The sequence below is a fragment of the Panthera leo genome, chromosome F3 (genome assembly GCF_018350215.1).
Source record: "Panthera leo isolate Ple1 chromosome F3, P.leo_Ple1_pat1.1, whole genome shotgun sequence".
Taxonomy (NCBI): Eukaryota; Metazoa; Chordata; class Mammalia; order Carnivora; family Felidae; genus Panthera; species Panthera leo.
Genome location: NC_056696.1, coordinates 40,243,963 through 40,267,735, shown reverse-complemented (window position 1 = coordinate 40,267,735; position 23,773 = coordinate 40,243,963). Strand labels below are relative to the sequence as shown.

The following is a 23,773-nucleotide window of genomic DNA, read 5'->3' as shown; positions in this document are numbered from 1 at the left end:
GACCTGGGAGGAGGAGGAGGAGGAGGAGGAGGAGGAGGAGGAGGAGGAGGAGGAATGAAAGGTGAGGAGCACCTTCTATTCTTCTAGAGAAGGATATGAACCAGGCGGTTAATTCCTGTCTGATACCAACAGTTACTATGGGTGGTGAAGGCAGAAATCAGGGAAGCCTTGGGAACCCTATGTTCTATCTTACAGTATATACTAAGGGTTATTTACAGCAAGCTTTTCCATGGGGCCCTCAGGGGGTCCTTCTACTACTTCTCATCTGAAATGCTCAAGAGTCTGGGGTCTTGGGTGTGGCCAGTGCCCCTGACAAACCCCTTTTATCACATCCTCTGTGGTTTTCCCAAAGACAGAGTGAGGACCAGGATGCCTGGGGTTCAGGGGAAGGTGGGGACGGCTGCTGCTGGGTCTTGGGCTGGCTGGTGCCCTGATTCGACAGTTCCCCTTCCTGGTCAACCCAAATTCCTGTCTTCCAAGTCTTCTGGGACCCAAAACACTCTCTCACTTGAGTCTTATCAGGCACGCAGGGAAGCGTCCCCCTGGTTAGTTTCTAAATAGCCGCTGTCCCACCGGAGCCCAGAGCAGGTCCCTGTCCAACCCCAGCCTGTCCCCCTCACTGTTGGGAATACGAAGACCAAACAGCCATGTCCTGAACAGTTCTTCGGCTTTGGGCACCATTTTGCCTTCTTTCTCCTGAAACAGGTAGATGACAAGCCTCTGAAGGCAGGGGCTTTATAGGCTGAGCCTCCTTTGACTGGTACACAGCCCAGGAGAATGGCCAGCCCCATCTCTCTGGCTCCTACTCCCCCAGAACAGACTTCAGGCAGCAAAGCAAGTGTGGCTGTCCTCGCCTGTCCTCTAGAGCCCCAACCCTGTCCAGCCCCAGGTCCCGTGGCCAGTCCCTGTGGCCTTGCAGGAAGGGCAGCATTATCAGCCAACTAGATTTTCCCATGAGATACACTGAACTTCACAGCCCGGCCAGCCTCCCTTCCTGCAAAGCTGCCTCTTAAGGAGGGAGGTTGCCCCCACGCCCAGGTACTCTCCCCCCCTTCCCCCTTACCTCCCCCCACTCCACGGTTCCCTCGCAAGACTTCTCATGGACGTGACCCTGGTGCGGGCCCCCTGTCCTGGTGCGGCACAGTTTGGGAACTATGGGGAGCTAAACAAAAAGCACGGAAGTCCCTGCCTACGAGTAAGAAACATGGGAGTGTCCTTTTCACCTCTCACGAGCTGCAGTAACAGCTTCGCTGTTTGCACTTTGCGGTCATACTTGCACACACACACACACTTACATTATACATACATATGTATATGTGTATATATAGATATAGACCTATATATACACCATTTCTCAGAAAAAGAAGTATTGACATGAAACATAAGCCCCTTTAACTCAAGAAAAGCCCCCCCCCACCCTTCCCAACCCTCCCTGCCTGCCAGTTCCCCCAAGGAAAAAAAAAATCTAAAAATATTTCCATCATCCACAGCCTTCAGGTTTGCTTTCAATTGCATTTGAACCTTTCTAAACAATGCACAGGGTGGACAGAGTCACCCCTCCAGCAAGGCCTGAGTTCTTCTCAGCTGGGTCACATCATTTCTGGAAAAGGAGAAGTCATCCAGTTAGCATTTATAGGGAGACAGACCCACGTCATAGGTCTGGCCGATACTGCCACCCCTTTCTACCCACGTCGGCATGGACGTGTCCCCTGGCCCGAGGGGGGACTCAGAGTCGCCCTGACACATTGATAGGTTGTTCTTGTTGAGTGAGAAGCTTGTGAGATTTGTGCCTCCACTGCCACGCCCACCCCGTTCTGCCCAGACTCAGTGCGTGCTGAGTGCCCAGACTTCACTCATTAAGAATCTAGTGAATTTTGTCTGCTCTCTTTTTTCCATCCTCATGTTGTGGACGCTCACCTGCCAGGAGAAGGTATTTGATGTCTTATTTATTTTCATCTGGACCAAACTTACAGCCGTCTCCCCCACCAGGACCCTCCTGAGGTGTTGGGGTGCTGGCAGATAGCCAGGCTGCTAAGAAGTCCCCTTCAGTTCAGGAGACCTCGTCCTCATCCCTGGCTCTTTGCAGATGGCTCTATACCAAGGCCATCTCTAGTGATCTTCTAGAGAAAGTTGATGATGTCATTTGCATCAGAAACGCCTCGGATGCTTGTTTAATGATGCATTTTCCACTCCAGAGTTACTGAGTCAGAAGTGCTGGGGTTGAGGCCAGGCGTGTGTGTTTTAGGAAGCATCTTAAGTGGTTCTAATGAAAGCTAAGGCTTGTATGCCTTTGTGATAGATACCGGTTCTGAGTTTTTGGTCTCTGGAGTCATCAGCTGGAAATAACCTTATCCACATTAGGCATGTGCGCACTGGGAAGTGAATTATAAAAAGGATAAGAAAGTGAGCTGTAGGTGTACAAACCCAGATGACATATTGTACAGCTGCGTTCACACCATAGCCCATGTAAATGGCATCACCTAGGTTGTGCAGTGCACAGCCTACACAGCTGTATCTAGAAGCTCTGCTCAGACATTGCACATCCCTAATGTCTTGTGGTGGGAGAGCCCATGGCACCCTGCCCAAACAACCTATCCAACTGTCCTCATAGCCCTTGTGTCAGCTACAGTTATGCTGTCTGCCAGATCAAAGGATGCTTCTGTGTCCCTGGGGAACACAGGCCTGGCCTTTCCCTCTGAGACTGGCTAAGGTTGCTGCAGGGGTCCTAGAGATAACTCTGCCCAGGGGGGAGCCAATTCTTACCTGCAATCTGTACTTGCTTGAGCAGCCCCTTCTTAGAATCGGGAGGTGAAGTTCCTGAAGCTGTTTGGCCCAGTTAAGGATCCCAGCATGTTCCTATCCAAACCTTGCTGTAAAGGGGGGAGAAACAGCATGAAACCGTATGAAACACCCTAGGCTGAAACAGAGTGGGACTTCCCATGGGGTCAGAAACTACCCTCCCCGAGTGTCCTTGGGCTTGAACCATAGCCCTCTGGGCTCATTATATATGTGTGTCAGGGCTAAAGCTGGCCTTATTTTTTTTTTAAGTTTATTTATTTATTTTGAGAGAGAGAGAGAGACAGACAGACAGACAACAAGCAGGGGAGGGACAGAGAGAGAGGGAGAGAGAGAATCCCAAGCAGGCTCTGTGTTGTCAGCACAGAGCCCGATGTGGGGCTCGAACTCATGAACCGTGAGATCACCACCTGAGCCGAAACCAAGAGTCAGACGCTTAACAGACTGAGCCACCCAGGCGCCCCAAAGCTGACCTCATTAGTGCAACCAAACATAAGGCCATTAATATCCACAAGTTAGTAAAATGTATCTGGACTTCCACCAGCGCTTGTGAATTTCCTACATGGATTTGCAGAAATCTGTATTAAGGCACAAGGACTTACGCTCATATTCATTACTCTTCAAATAAAACAACAACCAACATCAGATTAGAAAAGCTGTTTGTTGTTCTTCCTTCTGACTGTCCCTGTCTTTTTCTTTCTTTCTGCTCCGTTTTTTTTTTTTTTTTTAAATTTTGGCATGAGCTCTCTGCAGGGGGGACACATACAGTGTTTCTCACACATACAGCAGGTGGTCAATAAATGCTCTGGAGTGAATGAGGATGGCAGAAGGGGCCCCTGGTGCCAGCCCTGAGCTCTGAGAACCTTGTCAGCTCTCACTGGCCTGTGGGAATGAGGGATCCAGACACCAGGTGGTTCAAAGCCCCAGGCCTACCTGATCTGGGCACGAATCACATGATGCTGGGTTTTCCCCTGCGGATTTGCTTGCTTGCTCCTGTTGAACCTGGCTGGATTTGGTGGAAGGAGCCCAGGAGTGAGAATTCCTGGGTCTCAGCCCTGCCCCTGCCATGACTCACTGAATCAAGACAAACTCCTATTCTGCAGGATGGACACAAGCCACACGGCCTGCCTCTCTGTGGTGGTAACAACCTAATGGATGGGGGATGTGCAGATGCTTTGGGGACAGAAGCACCGAGCTAGTCACGTCAAAGCTGTTGACAAGCACAGCTAGAGGGAGCAGTGGGGACCGAATGGCGAAGCTGGTTCCCATCGGTGCTGTACAGAAGACTGTTAACAAGAAGAGTCGCCGTGTGCCTCAGGCTGGGCGTGGCCTCAGTATTTCTGGGTGAGTTGAACCCTCTGGACCACGATCGAACAGCTTGAGGAAGGTCTCACCCCGTCCTCACCCACCTCCCTTCCACTGGGTCTCCCCGGCAGCTGCCATGTGGCCAAGCCTGCCCACGTTGCAGTGCTGTTGGGAAAGAGCACTGGATGGTCCAGCAGAGGACAGGGGCCACCGCCGGCCATGGCCTTCAGGCTTCCCAGCCGTCTCTGACTACAGTAGTTCATGGGCCTCCCTCCAGTCTCCCTGCTGCGCTGGAGGAGGAACTGTTTCTCCTTCTGCCCCAGGGTGGTTGTCTTCCCGGCTTCTCTTCTACACGGTCAGGCCCCTGCTGACCCTCCGCTCCCACCTGTTCCACAGTCTTCCTCAGCCTCCCACCCCCTCACTGTCCCCTGCTCTGCCGCCAACTCCTCATCTCATGACAGAGATACTCGGGTCCCCTCTGTCATTAAACAGAGACCTTTTTACCCCTCCCTCGGTCTCCCTCCTTTCTGGGCCAAACTGAGGGGAGCAGTTCTCCTCTCTGCCCCACTCCGTCCCTCCCCAGCCCGTCTCCCCTGGCTTTGCCGGAAGTGCTCTTAGAGGTGCCCTGGGACTCCTGGGTCACCACATCCAGGGTCCTCCCTGGCGCCTCTGTGGCCCTGGGAACCGCTGCCTACCCTCTCCCGTGCTCTCCCCTCCCACTCGGGCTTTGGCCCCTCCTGGCCACCTTGCGCTGCTCCTCCTGGCTCCCTGGCCCTTCGCACTCCTCGGCCCCCAAGTCAGCGCCTTCCCCTTGCTTCTGCCCTTATTTTCCAAGACTCCTCCCCACACCTGTGCCCTGTGATGGTCTTGCACAACGCTCCCATCTGTGTGGCAGCCTGGCCTCGCTCCTTGGGTCCCCCACCTGCAACCCAATCCAATTCCTTCAGACTCGACCTCTTCAAATCAGGACTGCCCTCGCTGTCCTCGGAAAGCTTACTTGGCCTCTCCCCAACCGATCTGTTTGTGTTAACGCGGCCACAGTGTCTCCAGGCTACAACTCGAGCGTGGTCAGCCTGACCATTCCGTCTCTGTCCTTTTTCCGGCCTCACCGCTGTCTACATCTGGGTCTAAAGCATGGCAGCCGCAGGAGCGGGAAAGGTCAGTGTGAAGAGATTTCGGTAAAATAAGACCCCAGGTAGGACTTTGTGTTTGATGAGGTTGGGAGGTGTCGAGGACAGGGAGGAGCCAGGGTCACCACTGGACAAATACAGCCGCCCCAGCATCTCTCAGTCCCCTCTGCCCCGCCCCTGGGGAGGAGGGAGGCTGCCAAGTGTTGCTTTAATCACTCAAAACCCCTAGTGGCTCCCCTCTGCCAAGGGCAAACTCTCAAAGAAATTAGAGGGGCCTGTACTGTAGCCCAAACCTTCCTTTCCAGCCACAGCGCACATCACGCCCTCAAGTGAATTCCTGCTTTTCAGTTTGCTCCTAGAAGATCCTGCCCCAGGCATCTCACACATTTCCTTGATTTCCTCTCCCCTCCGTGCACTCAGCACCTCCCCCGAGTCCGAGTCTAGAGATTTGTTCAGAGTGTGATCACTTTCACTGTCATGCACATTTGTCTCTACTCCGTCCGTCCGTCTGTCTGCAGTGCGCCTCAGTCACGTCCACTGGGCAGGGCGGGCCATTCTGCTTCTCTTCTTGGCCCTCAGCGCTGCAAGGGGAGCTGCAAGATAGCCTCACTGGCAGGGGGTGACAGGGCGGGCCCTTACCTGTCTGAGGACACCCTGCAGCTCCTTGCTGGACCACATGTCAGACAGGAGGAGGCGGGCAGCTTCTGCGGCCTTGGGCGAGGTGCTGGGCAGGCAGGAAGTTCATTTGTGGGATGAGACTCGGGGAGACATGAGAATGATCACCCTCCTCCCTCCCACCCTCACCTCCAGGTCTTAGTGATGTGGGGAGGCCCCAGGGGTGCATGAGAAAAGAGCCTTGTTGGGCTGGTCCCGCCGCACAGTGGGCACAACCTGGCAGCCCTGCCCACTTAGAAGTAGCCTGGGATTCTCCTCGGGGGCTGTGGGGGGAAGTTCTCTCCCATTCTGGTTCCCCAGCCCTTGTCCTGGGAGGAGAAAGCCCCATGGGGGCAGAATACAGTTCCCACATGGCGGGGTCTGTGCCTCCATGCCTCCTGTTGGTCCTCTAAGGACTCTGCGTCCCCTGGTGACCCCCAGCTGAGAATGCGCTGCCCCTGTCCCCTTTGTGCAGCCCCGAGGCCTGGCAGCTGGGCTCAGCTCCACAGCGCTCTTGGCTTCTGGAACTTTTCTGCATTCAAGCCTCCCCTGCCCAGGTTCCCGCCCTGCGCTGGGTCCTGCTCTCGCTGCACATCTGCGCCTTCTCAGAGGGTTGTGGGGCTGCCTGCTTTGCAGTGTGTGGGGGGTGGAGACCATTGCCCTCCCCACCCACCTGCTGCGGCACAGGTTGATGATGTTGTTGACCATGCTGCTGGAGAAGTACTGCTTGGCCATCTGCGGCTGGGAGGCCATCAGGTTCCTCACAGTGTAGCAGGCTGAAGACAGGATGTCTTCCGAGTTGCTGGTGTTCCCAGTGTGACTGGTGAGGAGCCTGGTCACCTCTGGGAATACTTGGTTCCCTGAGAGAGAGAGGAGTGGAGGGCGCGGGGTCAGATGACCGGAGGAGAGAGGGGCTGAGGGGCTCCCTCTGGGACCACAGTCCTGTGCTGACTTCAGCCAGGTTTCTAGCAAGGTGGCCCTTGAAGGCTCCATTCTAGCTCCAACTCAGGGCTGAGGACCCGGATAGGATCTCTGCACCCCTGCCCTTTCCTACCTCCAAGCCTCGCTTGGGCCAGCTTCCCCTCTTGGAACGCTCACTCTAGGGAAAGTTCAGAGGGTGACCTTCCAGCAGTCTCTGGAAAGTGAGGGCTCTGCCGAGTCCTAGCTGGAGGGTGGGGGGAGAGGGGTGGTCTGACGCTGTGGTGGGCACTTACCCATCACTCTGTGCAGCACAGGGTGGCGGGACATGTTGCTCAGGAGGGAGGCTCCAGACCGCACCACATCGGAGTTGCCAGATTGCAGGAGGCGAGCAATCTGGGGCAAGCCCTTTTCCTTGAGCCCAATCAACTGGCTCATACCACTGGACATCTGAGAAAGAAGGACGGGGGTGAGGACCTAGCCTGTGGTTTCCCAGGCACCATGGTGGAAGAGGGCCATGTAATCCCAAACAAAAAAACCCTGGAACCTTTTCCCTCTCTTGTTAGAAGCACAGGCAAAGAGGGACACCAATTTGCTCACACACTGGCAACTACAGAGCACCCAGGCAAAAATGCGCCACCATCTTTCCTGACCTTGCTCTCTTCTCCCAGCTCAGCCTGAGCCAGGATGGGTGATGAGAGGGAAGTCTCAGACCCCTGGCTCATGGAGGCCCTGACTCGACTCCCAGTCTAACAAAACTGTCTCAGCTCTGTCCCCCCACCACGCCCACATTTCCCAGCAGTATCTGCTCACCCAAAAGCACACGGTCAATGATATTTGTCAATTACCGAGGCGCTGACCACCTTCCAACTTCCATACCTCCGTAGAATTCCATACATATTTGTCGAGTACTCTCCCAGGGCAAAAAGGGAGAAGAGAGGGTCTGTGCCCACATGGAGGTACAATCCAGGGCCCCCTGGAGGTGGGTCAGCTCATCTGTGCCTCTAGCCACAAGGCCAGCCCGTCTGTAATCTGGTCCCAGGCTGGTTTGGAGTTCTTGAAGACCCCCAGCCCCATCTTCTCATAGACCTCAATTCGCCCCGGTCCTGCTTTCACCTGATTCTCTTTTGTCCTCAGTAGAGATGAGTGATTGTTGACTGTCTCCCCATCTAAATACTTGTTGGCTGCTACAGGCCTCCTAAGGCTCAATGTCATTCCATCATGTCCTCCTAACTCTATGTGGCCTCAAAATCTCTACTGATTCTGCATCGTCTTCCTTTAGATCTGCCCACCCCCAAACCATCTATTTTTCCCTCTGTCAGTTCAACACACAGGATACTTCTCCTACCACAAACGTACCCTTCATCCCTGTCCCCCACCCCAGGCAGGGGCCAACACCGAGCCAGGAATCATGAGGCAAAGGGGACTCTGTGGGCACAGACAGAATCCAACGGGAGTGGATTCACCTGCTGGGCACCGCCTGGGAGTTCCCAGAGGGCCGGGCCATTTCTACTGCCTCATCGTTTCCCCAGAGGCCTGGCTGGAGCCTAGCATATGACATTCCCTCTGTTTGCGTCTGTAGAGTCAAGCTCTGAGGGCCATATGTGTTTGGCACGACTCAGTGCACACGCCTGTGGGAGAGCAGGGAAGGGGGCAGAAGTTGGAGAAATGGGGTTGGGGATGGGGGTGGGTGCAAGGGAGGACACCGCTCCTCACCAGCCCCTTGCTGGCGGTCAAGTTCTGCAGGGCACCAGCGCAGGCCTCCAAGGTGGCGTCTTTCTTGCTCTTGCCCATGAGGTTCAGGTAGGTGCGGATAGCATCCGAGTGGTACAACCAGCTGCTGCCCTTGGGATTGGTCTCTTCCTCCGGAAGGGGGCAGTCGTAGTTGTTGTTCTGAGGACACAGGACAGGTCAGCAGGGAGCCTTGTGAAGGGAGAGAGCCCAGCATTCTGTGTGCCCTCCCCCAACTCTAGGGGCCTGGTTCCTGAGGGAAGGGGCCTAGGAAGCACCTGCCCCGGTGCCCCTTTCCTCACGGCGGCAGCAGCTCCGCAGAATGAGTAAGGCAAGGGGCCATGGTCCTGCGGGCTGGCTCTGAGGGAGGCAGAGAACAATCTACAGATCGCAGGAAGTGTGCTGCAGGCCAGCCTCTGCCCAAACCTTCCAGCTGCGTCGGGCTGCTTTGGGGTCTCACACCAGGATGCTTCCTCTCCTCCCAGAGTCAGACTCCAAGGCTGACCCACCCTGGGTCAAACAGGGGTGGTCCAGGGGCCCAGCAGCCACAGTCGTGCCCAGTGTGGGGAGCCTGACCCTCCCTCCAGAGCACCCTTCTGCTTCTGGTGGCACCTGGGGGACTTGGAGGTTGGTGGGAACCAGGCCAGAGAGGGCTTAGAGTCCTGGCTGCCCCCGAACCTTCCACAGTAATGGAGAAGATGAGGCAGGGTTTACCAATTACATGGGAAGTGAGAATGAGCTGTGAAAACAGAGGACCGGAGCTTCTGAGCTCGGGGTGGTCTGAGCTCCCACCGTCAAGAACACAGATCCCATCTGCATGCAAGACAGAATGCCCTCTACTCAGCTCCCAGGGTGCAGCACAATCCTAAGGCCAAGGCTCTGGCATGGGCTTGTCTCCTACGGCTGGTTTCAGGCTTCGGGGGGACGGGGGCAGGGAGGAAGGGGTGGGCCAGGCAGCTGAGCCCAGCGGGGTGCTTGGCGGGCAGCAGGCCCTGGTTCTGTGAACCGACTGTGCTCACCATCATCTTATCGCTCTTGTTGCTGAAGCAGCCGGTAGAGGACTTCTCCGTGTAGGCATTGCGGGCGTTGTACTCCAGCTGGCGGTAGCGGGTGGGCACCTCGGCGTCCAGGCGGTAGGAGAGGTTGTGCAGGATACACATGCAGTTCTCCACAGACTAGGGGCCAAGCAGAAGCAGAGCCCCTAAGCCTGTGCCCTTCCCTGATGGCGTCCTGGGCTCACTCCCTGCCCTAACTAATGGGAGAGAGGCAGGCACCTTAGGCTGCCCCAGGAGAGAGGAACACAGCCACCCACCGCAGTCCGAAAAAAGCTCCCAGTAACACTCCCCAGAATCTGGATTTGAATCCAGTTCTGTCTTTTCCTAGCTGTGTGAAACGTCATGGCTTTCCTCAACTTCTGGGCCGGTTTCCTCAGTGGTAAAATGGGACTGACATCGCCTACTTCATCGGGCTATTGGGAAGATTATACATGGAAGTGCCTATCATGGGGTCTAGCACATGGTAGGACACAACAGACAGTGGCTTCTATTTCTTTTCTTTAGTTTATTTATTTTGAGAGAGAGAGAGAGCAACTGGGGCAGAGAGAGAGAGAGAGAGAGAGAGAATCTCAAGCAGGCTCCATGCTGTTAGCGCAGAGCTTGATGCGGGGCTCTATCTCCTAAACCATGAGATCATGACCTGAGCCGAAATCAAGACTCAGATGCTTAATGGACTGAGCCACACAGGTGCCCCGACAGTGGCTACTGTTTCTCTTGCTACAGCCATTGTGTCAATGGTCAGATTGGGCTATTAAAGAACATACCCTCTGTCCTGGCACAGACAGGAGCAGCCTTGACATATTTAGGTTCAAAAGCCATTGAGTCCTCATGTCCCTGTTATTCCCTCCTTTCATGGCTAGTCCTCAGCTTCCAATACCAAAGGTGCTGACCCATCCCAAATCTACACGAGCAGTGGGACCTGGGACCCAGTACTTTGCAATGGCAGCTGCTCCTAGGTCTTTGCCATCTGTCCTCAGTGGACAGGCTAGGCTTTGAGCCAGCAGACTTACTTTCCTAACGATGTTCGGCCCTGCTAGGGTTTGAGGGAATCAGACTTGCACGGTCTGGGTTCCACAGGTAGAGGGGATGTTGCATCCAGAGTTGAAAAACATGATGTCCACTGGGACCTGGCTGAGCATTCGAGTGACTGTCTCTCTCTCTCTCTCTCTCTCTCTCTCTCTCTCCTGAGGCCCTGTTGTCACTTCCAGTGGATGAGCAGGAGACAAAATCTCTCCACAAGGAAACTGTGTGCAAGACCCAGTGGCCGTATGCCCAGACAGTCCCCTGGTCATCTAGGGACTCTGGGAACTCACTATTCTCCTGAGTGTCTGTCCTGCCGTGGTAGAAATATCTCAGCCTTCAGTTTCTCTTTCTTCTGTGATTTTTCCTTTCTGTGTGTTTGTGCTAGTGTGTCCAAATGTCCAGAGGGGACAAGAGGGTGGCTTTGCCAATGGTCTCTTTGGCAGGTGGTGCGAAACTGTGGTAGAAGGAGCCTTGGTGCAGGAAGGATCCCTGGGGGCATCAGTGGGGATCCTTAAGGCTGCAGGCAGGGCTCAGCACTGCCAATGCCAGCGGGGGCAGATGCTCACGGAGAGCTCCCTCTGTGTCCGGCCCTCTTCATGCTTTGCTTATTAACTAATTGAGCCTTTCAACCAGCCCATGACATAGATATGATTGTGATTATCTCTGAATGAGCACAGTGCAAACCGGGAAACAGACATCGTGGAAGCGTCTGCATTCACAAAGCCTGTAAGCGAGGAAGAGGGGATTCTGCCCCTGTAACACTGCCCCAGGCCAGCAGAGCTCTCTGCATCCAGCCATCCCCTTCACTGGCCTTCTGTCCTGTCACCAGACCATGCCTTCAGGGCCCCCTCAAGTGCAGACCTGCCTCGTGGAGCCTGGGAAAGAAAAATGTCAGGACCTGGAGGCCAAGGAGCTGCCCTCACTGATCCTGGGGAGGTCCTGGGCTCCAGACAGAGAGGAGGACTGGGGGGCCGGGGCCAGAGCGGGGTGGGACGCTCACCTTGTCATCACAGCGGCTGGCGGCCACGCAGTTCTGGACATAGGCCATAAGGGAATCAATGAGCCCCGTGTAGTTTCGCATGGTCTGGCGGCCCGCATCGGCAGAGCTCAGGTTCCTGAGGGAGAGAACAGAGAGGCTGTGAGGATGCAGGGGAGGAGGGAAGCGGGTAGAGAAGAGTGTGGTTGGAGGGCACGCGGGGGAGAGAGCAGGTGGGGGAAGTAGGGGCAGAGGAGATGGGGATGAGTTTGGAGGTGTGGTAGGAGGAGAACAAGGCAAAAAAACAAAAAAAACAAGGACGAAGGAAAGAAAGAAAAACCATTCAGCGGATTCTGCCCGGTCCTGGTTGAGGTTGGATGGGGTCTCCTTGAACTCAGTTCTTTTCACCCTTCTTTCTGCCCCCCTGGGCTCCAGGCCTGTGACTTTCATGACTGTCCACGGCTCTAGTGCAGCTGGCAGGTCGAGGCACGCTCCCTACCACTACTGGGCACCTGTTGAACAGGGGCTGGAAGCTTCTACCTGCCCAGTTTATTTCTGTGGAGGAGGAGAAGCTCTGTAGGGTGCTGGGGCCAAGGGCTGGATCTGGGAAAGAAGCCCAGGGGTGCTCCGCTGGGGGCCAGATGCCCCCTCCACAAGGAAGCTGTGTTCTGCCTCAGCAGTGAGCTCCTTTGCAAGCAGTCTGGGCCCATTTTCCTGTGCAGGCGGGCTGTGGCTGCTGTTGCTATTAATAGCCTTGCAGCCCCTTGAGGTCCTTAATACCCTGACTTGGCTCACTGGAGGCCACTAATGGAGGCTGACAGGGAGGAGCATAAGCTGAGAACACAGAAGCACCCCCAACTGCATCCCTCATTCCGGGGCTCCTAGGAGTTGGGAAAGATGAACCCCATCAGAGCAAGGTGTGACCCTAACGGGGATCTGTTTCACTGTTCCACCTCTACCCTAGCACCCATGACCCCACTTGTAAACCTCTCCTCTGGAATGAGCACACCAGGGTCCCTCCTCCAACAGCCCCCAGGGGCCTTGCCTCACCCTGGTGTGAGACTCAGGAGACTCTGGAAAGAGCAGTGCCACCTTTATGCCAATGAATATGGCCGTTGGTCTTAGCACCACAGCTGGGAAGTGACTCATTTAGGAGCCAATCAGCAGACTTTTGTCCAAAAGAACACTCTTCAAGAGAGTACAAGAAATGCATTTTTGGGGGGCGGGAGAGGGGGGAATGGTTGAGCCAGTTTGGATATCCAGATGTGGCATTTCTACTCTTAGATTTCTAACTAAGTCTGCTGAGGTCCCTTACAGGAGGTCATGGAGTCCTGAGCCTTATCCAGATCCAGGGAAGTTAGGGATGCTGGAGTCCCATTTCTTGGAGTCTGCCCATGAAGACCAGTGCCAGACTGCATTTTACGTCCCCTGCCCTAGGCTGGCCGAGATGGGGCTGCCTGGAGAAAGACCCAGGGCCGGGGCAAAAGGACCCCAGGGGCACGCTCTTCTCTCACCTTAAGCAGCCTGTGGCATTGAAGAAGACCTCAGGGTCCACTATTTCCCGGGTCATGTTGCTGTTGCCATCACACCAGCCGGAGAAGGGAATGATGACCCGGTCAGCCAGCACAGGCAGGGCGTCGGCGATGAGTTCCACCTTCAGCTCATCAGTGGAAGACAGGTTCCAGAGCAGCCCTGGAGGTTGGGGATGGTCAACTCAACACATGGCAGGCTCAGGAAGACCCCAGGTGCCGAGGTGCCACCCCCAGCCTGCTCTGGCAAGGGAGCCCTACTGAAACATCGTCTTCCAAGTAGGCCTGGTCTATCAAATCTAGTGTCTGATTATTTCCTGAGCTCATTTTCCAATGTCTCAACAAGACTTCAGGTTCTCTGAGGGCAGGGAGCATCTAGAGTTCTTTATTGAGGTCAAAATTATGAATGTGCAAGGTCATCCAGAAACGTTTGATTGATCAGTAGTTTCTAATATAAATGTTAGCGCTAGAGTCTTCTAATGTTCTCTATTTTCCACCTGAAGGTCATTCCAGAAACACTTATCACGGTTACTCTGTACGTGGTCTCATCTCCCAGTCCAGTCTGAGGGCTTCCTAGTTCCTTCTAACCCTTGCGCCCCAGGCCTGAGTGCTTAGCATATTGTTTGGACACAAGAGGGCGCTTAAGACCTGAAGTTCCAACTTCACGTCCTCCTCTTCATCTGGAAATCCCAGGGTCTGTTGAATATGGATCCTGCCTGGACACCAGCCTTCTACCCCTTGCCTTCTATCTTCAACAAGGTTGACACCTCGTGGGTAGGCACCATGTGGACGCCACTAACCTGGCCACAGTCAGTACCGTGGGGCTCCCGAGACATTAGCCGGAGGTCAAATGTGCACCTGTGCTTGGGCCCAGACTGGAGGGAATGCCCTATACACCACCCACCCCCAACCCTAGCTCTCCACGGCTGGGTATCCCTACCAGTCAGTTGTTTCTGGATCTCAGTGCTCCCGGTTCTCCTCAGGAGGTTGACAGCCTCTCGGATCCCATTCTGCCTCCGGGTCTCCAGCTTGTTGGTGATGCTCCGGAACACCAGGTTACGCAGAGCCCCAGCCGCAGCCTGCTGGACGTTCTGGTTGGGGCTCCGGAGGAGGTCCACCAGCTTGCAGATGCCTCCCAACTGATAGACCTGTTGACATACAGGTGCCACATGGGCCAGTCAAGGAGGTGAGGCTGATCTGATGACACTACTCGAAGTGATTTTTCTCAGACCCCAAAGTCTACTGTCAGCTCAGAAATATTCCAGCCAGCCAAAAAAAACCAGTGTGGAGTAATAGTGCTCAGAAAACCAAGATGTAATCAGACCAGAAACCAAGATGGATTCCAATGCCAGCGCCCTCACATCCTCGGCAGGAGACCCTCAGCAAGGCAGTCCTCTGTTCTGAGCCTCACTTTTCTCCTCTGAAATACGGTGGTGAGGACAAGAGGACATGGTTATAAATATACTTCAAAAGTCCTAAAGCAGGACAGACATAAAGGAGACCCTCCCATGGGAACTTTCTCCTGTGACAGGAACTCTGATTCGGATGGATCCAGAATCTCTAGGAAACACATTTCAGGCACTGTTCCCTGGGGCTGAGCTGCGGAACCCTATAAGCATCCTTCCTGCCAGCCAAGCTCGGGGGGGCATGACCAAGCCCCAGTTTCCAACACACATGCCTGGGGAGAGAGAGGATCAAGCTCTGGAAAGGGAGAGAGAGAGATGGAGACAGAGAGGCAAAGAGACAGAGACAGAGAGACAGAGAGACAGATAGAGGGAAGCGGGGGGAGGGAGTTGAAGGGTGGAAAGTAGTCATACTCTTTAGTGGAATTTGAGAAAGGGGATTTCTGTTGAACTCACAGCTGTCTCTTTCACGATCAGTGGAGGAAATACCTGACTAATGTCCACTCACCTGGAGGGTTAAGATGCCCAGCTGTGATCTCAGGCAGTGCCAAGCACACTGCTCACCCAAGGCAGCTGGGCAGGGTGAGAAGGAGCAAGTGCAGATGTCCCCACCCATGTCTAAATGGGGTCAGGCTGACACACCCAGTCCCTGCCCAGGTCTATAGGGGAGGAAGGTGTGTAGTCAGTTACCTGCTGCTTGGCCGATTCATCCTGGAAGCAGGTGTGCTGGATGTAATAGGCCCCGATGGCCTGGTACTTCTCATCCTGGGAGCTCAGGTACTGCACGGCCTTGGGGATGGTCAGCCCACTGCACTCAATATCCTCACTGCAGATCCTGTGGGCAATGGGCAGTGGTGGGGGAGGGGTTACCGGGTAGGCTGGGAGAATTTCCCCTTGTATGCCCAAGCTGCCACAGCCTCATCTGCAATCTGGAAAGCCAGAACAAGGCAGCCCTAGGCCCACTTGGAGAACATTCCTGTGGAACAGCTCTTCCAGAGGAGGGAAAAGGCTCATCCATGGCAAACACTGTGATGAAGTCCAGGTCATGGGTCAATATCCAAACAGGTAAATTACCTCTGCACCAAGACAAAACTCTGCCCTATTCCCAAGAGGAAGCTCCCCACCCCTCTGCCATCTTTCTTGTTTGTGCCTGGTATTGGGAAAATGGAAGAGAATGGCTGTGAGCCTGTCCAACTGTCCATCCATCCATCCATCCATCTTCCTTCCCTCCTGTCTCTATCCATCCATTCATCCATCCATCCATCAATGCAGCCATCTGCCCTCACTTCCTTTGTTCCAAAGTCCAGCTAATTCTTCTTACAAAAATCCTCATACCTGCTTCTTCTTCCCAACCTCACGGTCACTGCCTTCCTTCTGACCATGACCACTCTCACTGGGACTACAGCAAGAGACCCTCACAACTGGCTCTCTTCTCCAAGCTCCCTCGTCCAAAATTTGACTCTCCTTTTCCATACTCACAGTCCTAAAATGTGGTTCACTGTGCTGTTCCCATCGGCAGGTTCAAGTGGAGACTGCTTAGACTAATATCCAAGGGCACATGTTAAGTTGAACCATGTGAAAGGGTTGATAGCCAACCTTTTTGAGCCATAAAACTAAAAATTTCATGTTTTAACCTAATAGCTTGGCTCTCTGCTAAGCCCTCTTGCACACTCTCCAGCCCCTAACAAGGTCTGCTCCAACCTGACTCTTCTCTTCACTGACCCCTCATCAGGGCTCAGGTGTACCCCTTTCCCTTCCCCTCACGGTGCATGTGACCTGCTGAGGTCCTGCTGCTGTGAACATTCCAGGGCAAGGAAACCTCTCTCCTAGGAATCCTTCCAGCTTCTGTGATGTTGAGTCTCAGGCTGCCTTTCCACCTGTCTGTGCCCTGGTTGCCAACAGAGATGGAAAGTTCCTGAGGGCAGGGACAGCCCCTTCTATGGCACCCAGTCCTACCCCCCTGGAAATCTCCCCAGCATTTCTAGAGGAAGCCCTCTTCCCACTTTTACTAGCCTCAGTCTTGCCACAGTAAATGCTCAGTAAGAATTCATAGTTTTAGTGTGGCATCCTAACTCCATTTCTGGAAAAATTGCCCAAGGGGTGAAGCTCTCCTGTCTTGTATCAGTAGCACCCTGGCCCTGCACTGAGAAAATGTCACATCTGCCAGTCAGACATCATCTCTAAATGGCTTGACATTCATCCCCTCCCATGTCTTACCTAGACCTTGACCTCTCAGGGCCTCTGGTTTGGGGCAATAAGCTAGGGCTAGACACTGCCCTGTTCCCTGCTCCAAGGGAGAGGGTTTCTTAGTCCTTCTCCGAATCATCCTAAATATACCTTATGGCCTTTGAGTAGTTAGGAGAGGTCCCCCTCTACGACGGGATTCAGCTTAGTATTAAAACAGTGGTGAGTGGGGTTGAGTGCGGGAATGCTTTAGCAGCTGTATAGCCTTGGGCAAGCATCTCTGTGCCTTGTTTCCTCCTCAGGAATTCTAGCACCTGCCTAGAGGGGCTATGAGGACTAGAGGTGAAGAATGCAAGCTCCTGGGGCTCTAGGAAAAGCAGTTTATCAGTTAATTGTGTAGCTCTGGGACAGCTCTAGGCTGCTCTGTTCCTAGCTGTGTCCCTACACTTACCACACTTCCCCAGCACAGGAGATGCTTAGTGAATGTTTGTCAAATAAATGAATAAATGATCATTAGGCGGTGATAAGGAACAGTTTGGAGGTTCATGGGGCTCTGAGCCCTGGAGGGCAGGCTCAGTGTCCCCGGAGACACTGTGGCTGTCCGCAAGCCCCCCTGTGCCCGTGGCTCTTGACGGGACACCCGCCTTCGTTTCCTTCATTCTCACTGGGTGACGGGCCTTCAGTGTTGAGGGACAAGGGTTGTACTCTGTTCCTCAGCACTAGCTCCGGTTCCTCAACTTTTATGTCTGTTTGTCCTGGCCGTCTTTTGTCCTATAAGGTGGAACAGGGCCCCCTTTCCCATCGTCTACATCAGGGCACACTAGTTGGCTCTTTCAGAACACGGATAGAGATGTGCATGGCTAAGATCACAGATTCCCCGTCCCCTGGAGGGCTTGTTAAAACACACACTGCTGGGTCTCTCCCTGAGTTCCTGAGTCCGTAGGTCTGGGTGCAACCTGAAAATTAGCATTTCTCACAAGTTCCAGGTGATGCTGCTGCTGCTGTTGGGAGGCATACACTTTGAGAACCATGAGCCTAGCTAACCTTCTCTAATTAGCCTCCCTCTGTTCATAACCCGTGACCCTTTAGAACCTATATACTCAATGCATTTGTCTGAATGTCTGGGTTCTGTCTCCCCCTTCACACTTCCTGAGGCCAGGAAGCGCCCCCCCTCCCCACCGCTGCCCCCGCAGGGACAACGAGCCCCTTGGGGACAAGAGGCCGTCTTTCCTATCATCAGCAACAACCTTGTGTAGTATAGCCAGGCGAACTCCTTCTCCTACCTGGTCCCCACCCTGGCCCCCAACACAGCCTGGCAGCACTTACTTGGAGCTGGCCCTCGAGTGACCGAAGGACAGGTCCTTGTTGCAGGAGATGGGCGGGATGTACACCGGGTCCTGCTTGGAGGTGCAGGAGGGCGGGCGCACAGGGCACTTCTTGACTGCCTTCTGGCCACTGCAGGTGCTGTAGAAGCTATAGCGGTTCTGGGTGGTCTTTTGGCCCTTGTTGCTCAGTGTGCCCTTGCGCAGGGTGCCCCGAGGGTCACAGTAGAGGTCGGGCTCGCTGCGGCTCGCCTTGATTTTCTGCATGAAGCAGATGTCGCTGCCGGCGCCCGTTGCGTTACAGCTGCCCCGTTGGTAGTGCCGGCCCCAGTTCTCCATCTGGCTGTAGGAGCTGAAGCGTCTGTTGTCATTCTCCCGCTTGAGGGTCCCGTTGTAGATCTGGTCAGAGAAAGGGAGAAAGGCTCAGTCAAGGTTCCTGACCGGGGATTCTGGATCCAGCTGGCCATGGGGCGGAGTCCGCCCCCCGCCCCTGTGATAATGTTCGTGGAATCCCAGAATGTTTGGAGTGGAAGGAATCTCAGCCATCATCTGATATATTACTTTTCAAATGGCAGATTGCAACCCATTATGGATTGGGAAATCAATTTAGCCGATTGTGACTATCATTTAAAAAAAAATGGAATAGACTAGTATATACTGGAATGTAAGCTCTCCGAGTGCAATGCAGGGAGTAGAGACACGCGTCGTGTTGTGACACAGCACGTGGGTGCTGGGCTGCGATGTAAGATGTACGTCCTACAGTGGGTTGTAGCCACCTACCCAGCCCTCCACGGCCTTGTCCAGGTGGGGAGTCAGAGGCACAGAAGAACTCAGTGAGGGAAGGGCAACCCTGGACTGAAGCCCAGTCCCTACACCCTCGCCCTGTCACCTCGTGCCATTCCCAGACACCGCAGCTTCCAACACAGCCAGCCTTGCTTGGCCACTTGCACTCAGGGTGGGGAAATCTCTCCTATTCTGGCCAGGGCTGTTTTCCACTGTTATTTCTCTGCTGAACTCTTCACGTTGCCTCCCCTCTGCCAGGGCAAGAAGCAAATGGTAACGGGCCCTCCGGGGGAACCCCTCACAGGCCAAAGAGAGAAAATACTTCTGCTCCTGCGCCACCTTTTACAAGAGTGCCTGCGCACAGGGAGGCAGGCCAGGGGCTTAGGGTGGGGCGCAAGGGGACTTCCTGGGCTTCGTTGTCCGGCTTGCAGTGGGGAGAGGCTGGGCAGAGGCTCAATCCAACAGGAAAACTTACGGTAATGAAGCGACCCCCAGGGCTCTGTGTGAGCTTGCTCAGGGATCCAGCTTCCCTGGGAAGAGCCTGCAAAGCTGAAGGTTTGGTGGGAATGAGCTCGGAGCAGATCTGTTCGAGGGGGACTTTCCCAGGAGCTCACAGGCCAGTGGGCCTGCCTGCTCTGACTTGTTCTCAGACTAGAGGATAACACCGAGCCTGATAAAATGTCTCCACACAGGTGCTGACTTGGATCTCACCTTTGCTGGGATGAGCCAAGGCCAAGTCTAGCAGCCCGGAGCCTGCCTGCCCCACCCCATGAGTGTGTGTGTGTGTGTGTGTGTGTGTGTGTGTGTGGCAGAGGTGGTTGGGCAATTGGGTTATTCTCCTCCACACCAAGTCTAGCCACACAAGGCTGGGGAGGGGACTTCTCTTGGCCAGTGCCCTTTCGTCTCTGCAGGGAGACTCTCAGCAGGAAGCTACCCATGGGTTGAGGTCCCAGTAAGGGGTGGCATCCAAAAGTCACAAGACGGGGGGTGGGAGGGAGGGGAGGGGAGGTGATGGGTATTGAAGAGGGCATCTTTTCGGATGAGCACTGGGTGTTGTATGGAAACCAATTTGACAATAAATTTCGTATATTTAAATTAAAAAACACAAAAGTCACAAGCCACAAACTTTTAACCTTCACAACGGTGCTCTCATCAGCTCCACCCACATGCTCAGCTGGGCACTCCGGTGGGCACAATTTTCCTCCTCAAACTGGGTCAAACCAACCTACCCCAAAGGCAACAGGTGCCGGGGAGGCATAAATGAACAATAACAGGCAGAGGGAAGAGAAGTGATGAGCGTTTTTGACGGGAACTCGGAACTCGCATTTTGTAGCACCTTGTAGACTTTGCCTGCAAAATATGCAATTAGGCCTCCCCTGCTTTAGGCCAATGGCCACACCCCTCTCATCTTCATTCTCCCAGGATGCGGGGAGGTGATGATGGCACCTTGGAGGCAGGCTAAGCCTTAAATGGAAATGCAACAAGGAACTCTCTTGTTCTCAGTAAATGACACTCCTGGACGTCATCTCAGATACCTGAGGAATCCAAACACTCATCCTGGACCAAACCCAGCAGAAATGTGATCACGCTGATGAAGCCTGACAGAGGCTTTGGGCTTTGCTCTCCCGGGCTGGGAAAAGGAGGAGGGGCAGCCCTGCCAAGTCTTGGTGAGGGTGGGCTGCCCACGGGGAGTAGGGTTGGATGTGCCCGCAGGGGTCGGGCGTGGTGGAGAAGGCAGGGCTGTCCCCGTGGGACCGAATTTCCTGCCCCGCCCCCCGCAGCTACATCCCAGTGGCGTCACCCATTCCTGGGAGCCCCACCCCAGCTCTTGTATCATGGCTGCTGGCTGCTGTGCTTCTGCTGGTGGCTGAGAAGAGCTGTGGGTGACTCTCCCGTCATCATCACTTTGACAAGTGGGAGCCGAGCTTCCTCTCAGCCAGGCCCTTTTCTGCCCTAGCGCCACAGGGAGTCTGCATTTACCCCTCTGGGCTCAGACAAGGCCGGCTATCACCAGTTTTCTGGGCACAGATGGCCTGTGACCTTTCCCTTTTCTGCCTATCAGGACGAGACCTTGGGACTCCAGGTGCATTCCTCTAGCTCACCGGGCAGAGGGGGACTCGGTGGTCAAGAACACAGAGTCTGGAGCCACACGGCCTGGGCCGAGTCCTGGCCATGTCAATTGCTCGATGCGTGGCCTCGGCCAAGTTACTTAAACCCACCATGCCTCAGTTTTTTTTACATCTGTCAAACTGGGATCATAATTGTACCCAGTGTTGGGAGAACTCAGTGAATGAGCGTTTCTGAAGTGCTTAGGACAGTGCATGACATAAATGTTTGTTTAGTAGGGCCATCTGTATCCCTCTGATGCTCAGACTAGACACAGACTCGTGGCCTGTAGGACCTGGTTGAGGGTTTACATCACCCAAGCCATACCTAAAGGAGCGACCAGGTTGGCACATGAGGGGGATGAACCCAGGCCAGCTCCAGCCCCGGGTAGGGGTACCCACTAGTATTTAGAACCCATGCTAGTCTCACCCAATGGCCACAGAATAGGCCTCAATAGGTTTCAGAAAAACAAAGGAGTGTGGTCTGCCTGTATGACTTTATGTAGGGATGACGCGGTGTTTCTTTACGTGGGTGCTGTCGGCATTTGGGGCAGGACAATTCTTCATTGTGCAGGTTGTCCCAAGTATTACAGGTGTTTAGCTGCCTCTGGCCCCCAGGCCCTAAATGTCAGTACGCCTTGCAGCCATTGTGACTAGCAAGAATGCCCCACACGTTTCCAAACCCACCCTTTCAGATCCTGAGCAAGCACCTGCAGCCGGAATGGAATACGAGGGCAGTGTGCACTCATGTGCCCACGGCAGGTGGGAGAGCTTCCCTACCAGTGCCGGGTCTCCCAGGCACACCCCACACTCAGATAGCGATCTTCTGGCAGCGTCCTCTGCTTTGAATACAAAGGACAGTGAGACACACACACACACACACACACACACACACACACACACACACTCCTTGTCTGGTTATCTCATGCTTCCTTGGGAAACTCCAGCCTCAGGTGGGATGGTCCATGCATCAGAACATTCCAGTGGCTAGTAACTCGACTTTCTGGGGGCAGAGCTGACCCTCAACCAGAGAACAGGCTGGGCTGGACAGCCAGGGGGAAGACCAGGCTGTGTCCAGACAGATAAGCTTCTCCACCTGGAAGACCAATGGGGCTCTGGGGAGGTCAACTCGTGGAACCACCTTCCAAGGGGGCTAGAGAGAGCTGCTCTTAGCAAGGAGCCTCTCCTAGCCAGGCCCTGCTCTGCTCCCCCTTGTGCTAATGACTTAGGTCTTGTAACTAACCCACCTTTCTTTTCTTCTCCCCTTCCTTCTTGGAGAAGAGTGGAATTCTATGTCCTGCCGAATGCTCCCCAGCCCCTCTTCCTGTTCCCCCTTAAACCAGGAAGTGCTCAGAAGCCAACCCCTTCATTTTTCAGGCAATGAAACTGAGTCCTAGAAGATGACTAGACTAATAGAGCCCAAGATCCAGGGTCTCAAAGAACTGAATATAGTCAGCTTTCCCTTGAGAGTTCCATTCAGTCCAAAAAGGCCCCTGAACTGAAAGAGCTCCTGTTGGCCCAAGCTCATTGGACATGAGAGTGACTAACCATTCAAGAAGAGATGGCATCATTTTGTCCTTCCAACTGAGAATCATTTCTGACTCCTCCCTTTCCACTCCCACTGCCCAGACTGTGGCCCTGACAAGCTTCAGCTCACAAACGGACAATTCTAGCTCCTCTTGCCAGCCCCTAACCCAGCCCCTGGGGTTCTGGTGCCTTCTTGGTGGTGCCATCCACTTGACCTTCCTCAGACAAAGCTTTCCTTGCTTGACAAGCCCACAGTGTCTCTCTGCTTCTTGCAAGACAAAATCACCAGCCTGGCCCTTGTCTCTTTGGTCACCTCTTCCCCTCCCCAACACACCCCCTTACACTGTCTGGTGACATTGACCACATCCTGCTTCTGCTCAACCTCTTCTCTATCCTGCATAGCTTCCTTGCCCCTCCAGCCAAATCCTATGTTTCTCCAAGGCCTTGTCTCCAAACTGTCATCTGCACACCCTGTTGACTGTGACCTTGTGTTTTCTCTAGTTGCTAATGGTCTCTGTCATTTCCCCCAAATTACTGTGCCTAGAACAGGGCTGGGCTCACTGCAAGTGCCCAGAGGAGTTGTGACTTGCCATGGGACTTTGTGCTGGGGATGGAAATTTGGGCTGTTGTACTGGAATTCCCACACTCCCGTGGGTGCAGGAGAGCCTCAACAACTAAATGAGTTGCTAGGAAGGCAGGAAGGTTCCAGATGAGGCAAGCCAGTCTGTGAGGGTGGCCCCACATGGGTTCAGGCTGAAGGGGTCCAGGATTCTTCCCTTCACCTTGTGACCTGGGCGATATTAGCTGGTGGGTTGAGCCTAGAGAGTTCTATTCCAGCTCAGGCTGATCAGACAGAAGCTGCTGACTCCTTGGGAGCCAGGCATGTGCTGGGCAGACCAAGATGAAAAGAGTGTCTGTGTCCCCAGCTATTAGCCCATTTTGAAACCACGCTTCTGCTAGCAAGGTGGGACCGGCCGAACCGGCTCTCCAGCAGGACGCACCCTGCTCTTCCCTGCCCAGTCACGCACCCAGCAGAGTGCCCAGCAGGGCCACCTTCGGCAACGTGATCTCCAACGCCCTTCTCATGAGAGCGAGCGCATGCACACGGTTTCATGGGGTCTCCGTGCCTCTTGGGCTTGGCGAAGCCCTCCTGGGAAAGACCTTCATTGGAAATGCCTTGAGGGCAGATCCCATTCGCCACTTCCCTTGTACCTACTACCCCCCCGTCAGTGCCCGTTTGAGGGCCCTGGTGTAGAAGACATGTCATAGCTCTCTTTCGTCCTCCCGGGAGATAAAATGGTACTGGCGTGGCTGGCCTGTCGCAGGGTGGCT

General features: G+C 54.4%; 1 protein-coding gene across 1 annotated transcript in view; it reads right to left on the bottom strand.

The window, feature by feature from the left end:
• Window positions 1–1,443: 1,443 nt before the first annotated feature.
• PKP1 (plakophilin 1) overlaps window positions 1,444–23,773 on the bottom strand; it is a 48,328-nt gene continuing 25,998 nt past the window's right edge. The window contains exons 3-14 of the mRNA XM_042925947.1: window positions 18,031–18,425; window positions 15,211–15,355; window positions 14,058–14,265; window positions 13,103–13,280; window positions 11,613–11,727; window positions 9,554–9,709; window positions 8,520–8,696; window positions 7,100–7,253; window positions 6,559–6,745; window positions 5,871–5,955; window positions 2,764–2,870; window positions 1,444–1,600 (exon numbers count right to left, since the gene is read on the bottom strand). Of these exons, the coding sequence (XP_042781881.1) occupies window positions 2,796–2,870; window positions 5,871–5,955; window positions 6,559–6,745; window positions 7,100–7,253; window positions 8,520–8,696; window positions 9,554–9,709; window positions 11,613–11,727; window positions 13,103–13,280; window positions 14,058–14,265; window positions 15,211–15,355; window positions 18,031–18,425 (1,875 nt within the window). The 3' untranslated portion in view covers window positions 1,444–1,600; window positions 2,764–2,795. The remainder of the gene's footprint in view (window positions 1,601–2,763; window positions 2,871–5,870; window positions 5,956–6,558; window positions 6,746–7,099; window positions 7,254–8,519; window positions 8,697–9,553; window positions 9,710–11,612; window positions 11,728–13,102; window positions 13,281–14,057; window positions 14,266–15,210; window positions 15,356–18,030; window positions 18,426–23,773) is intronic.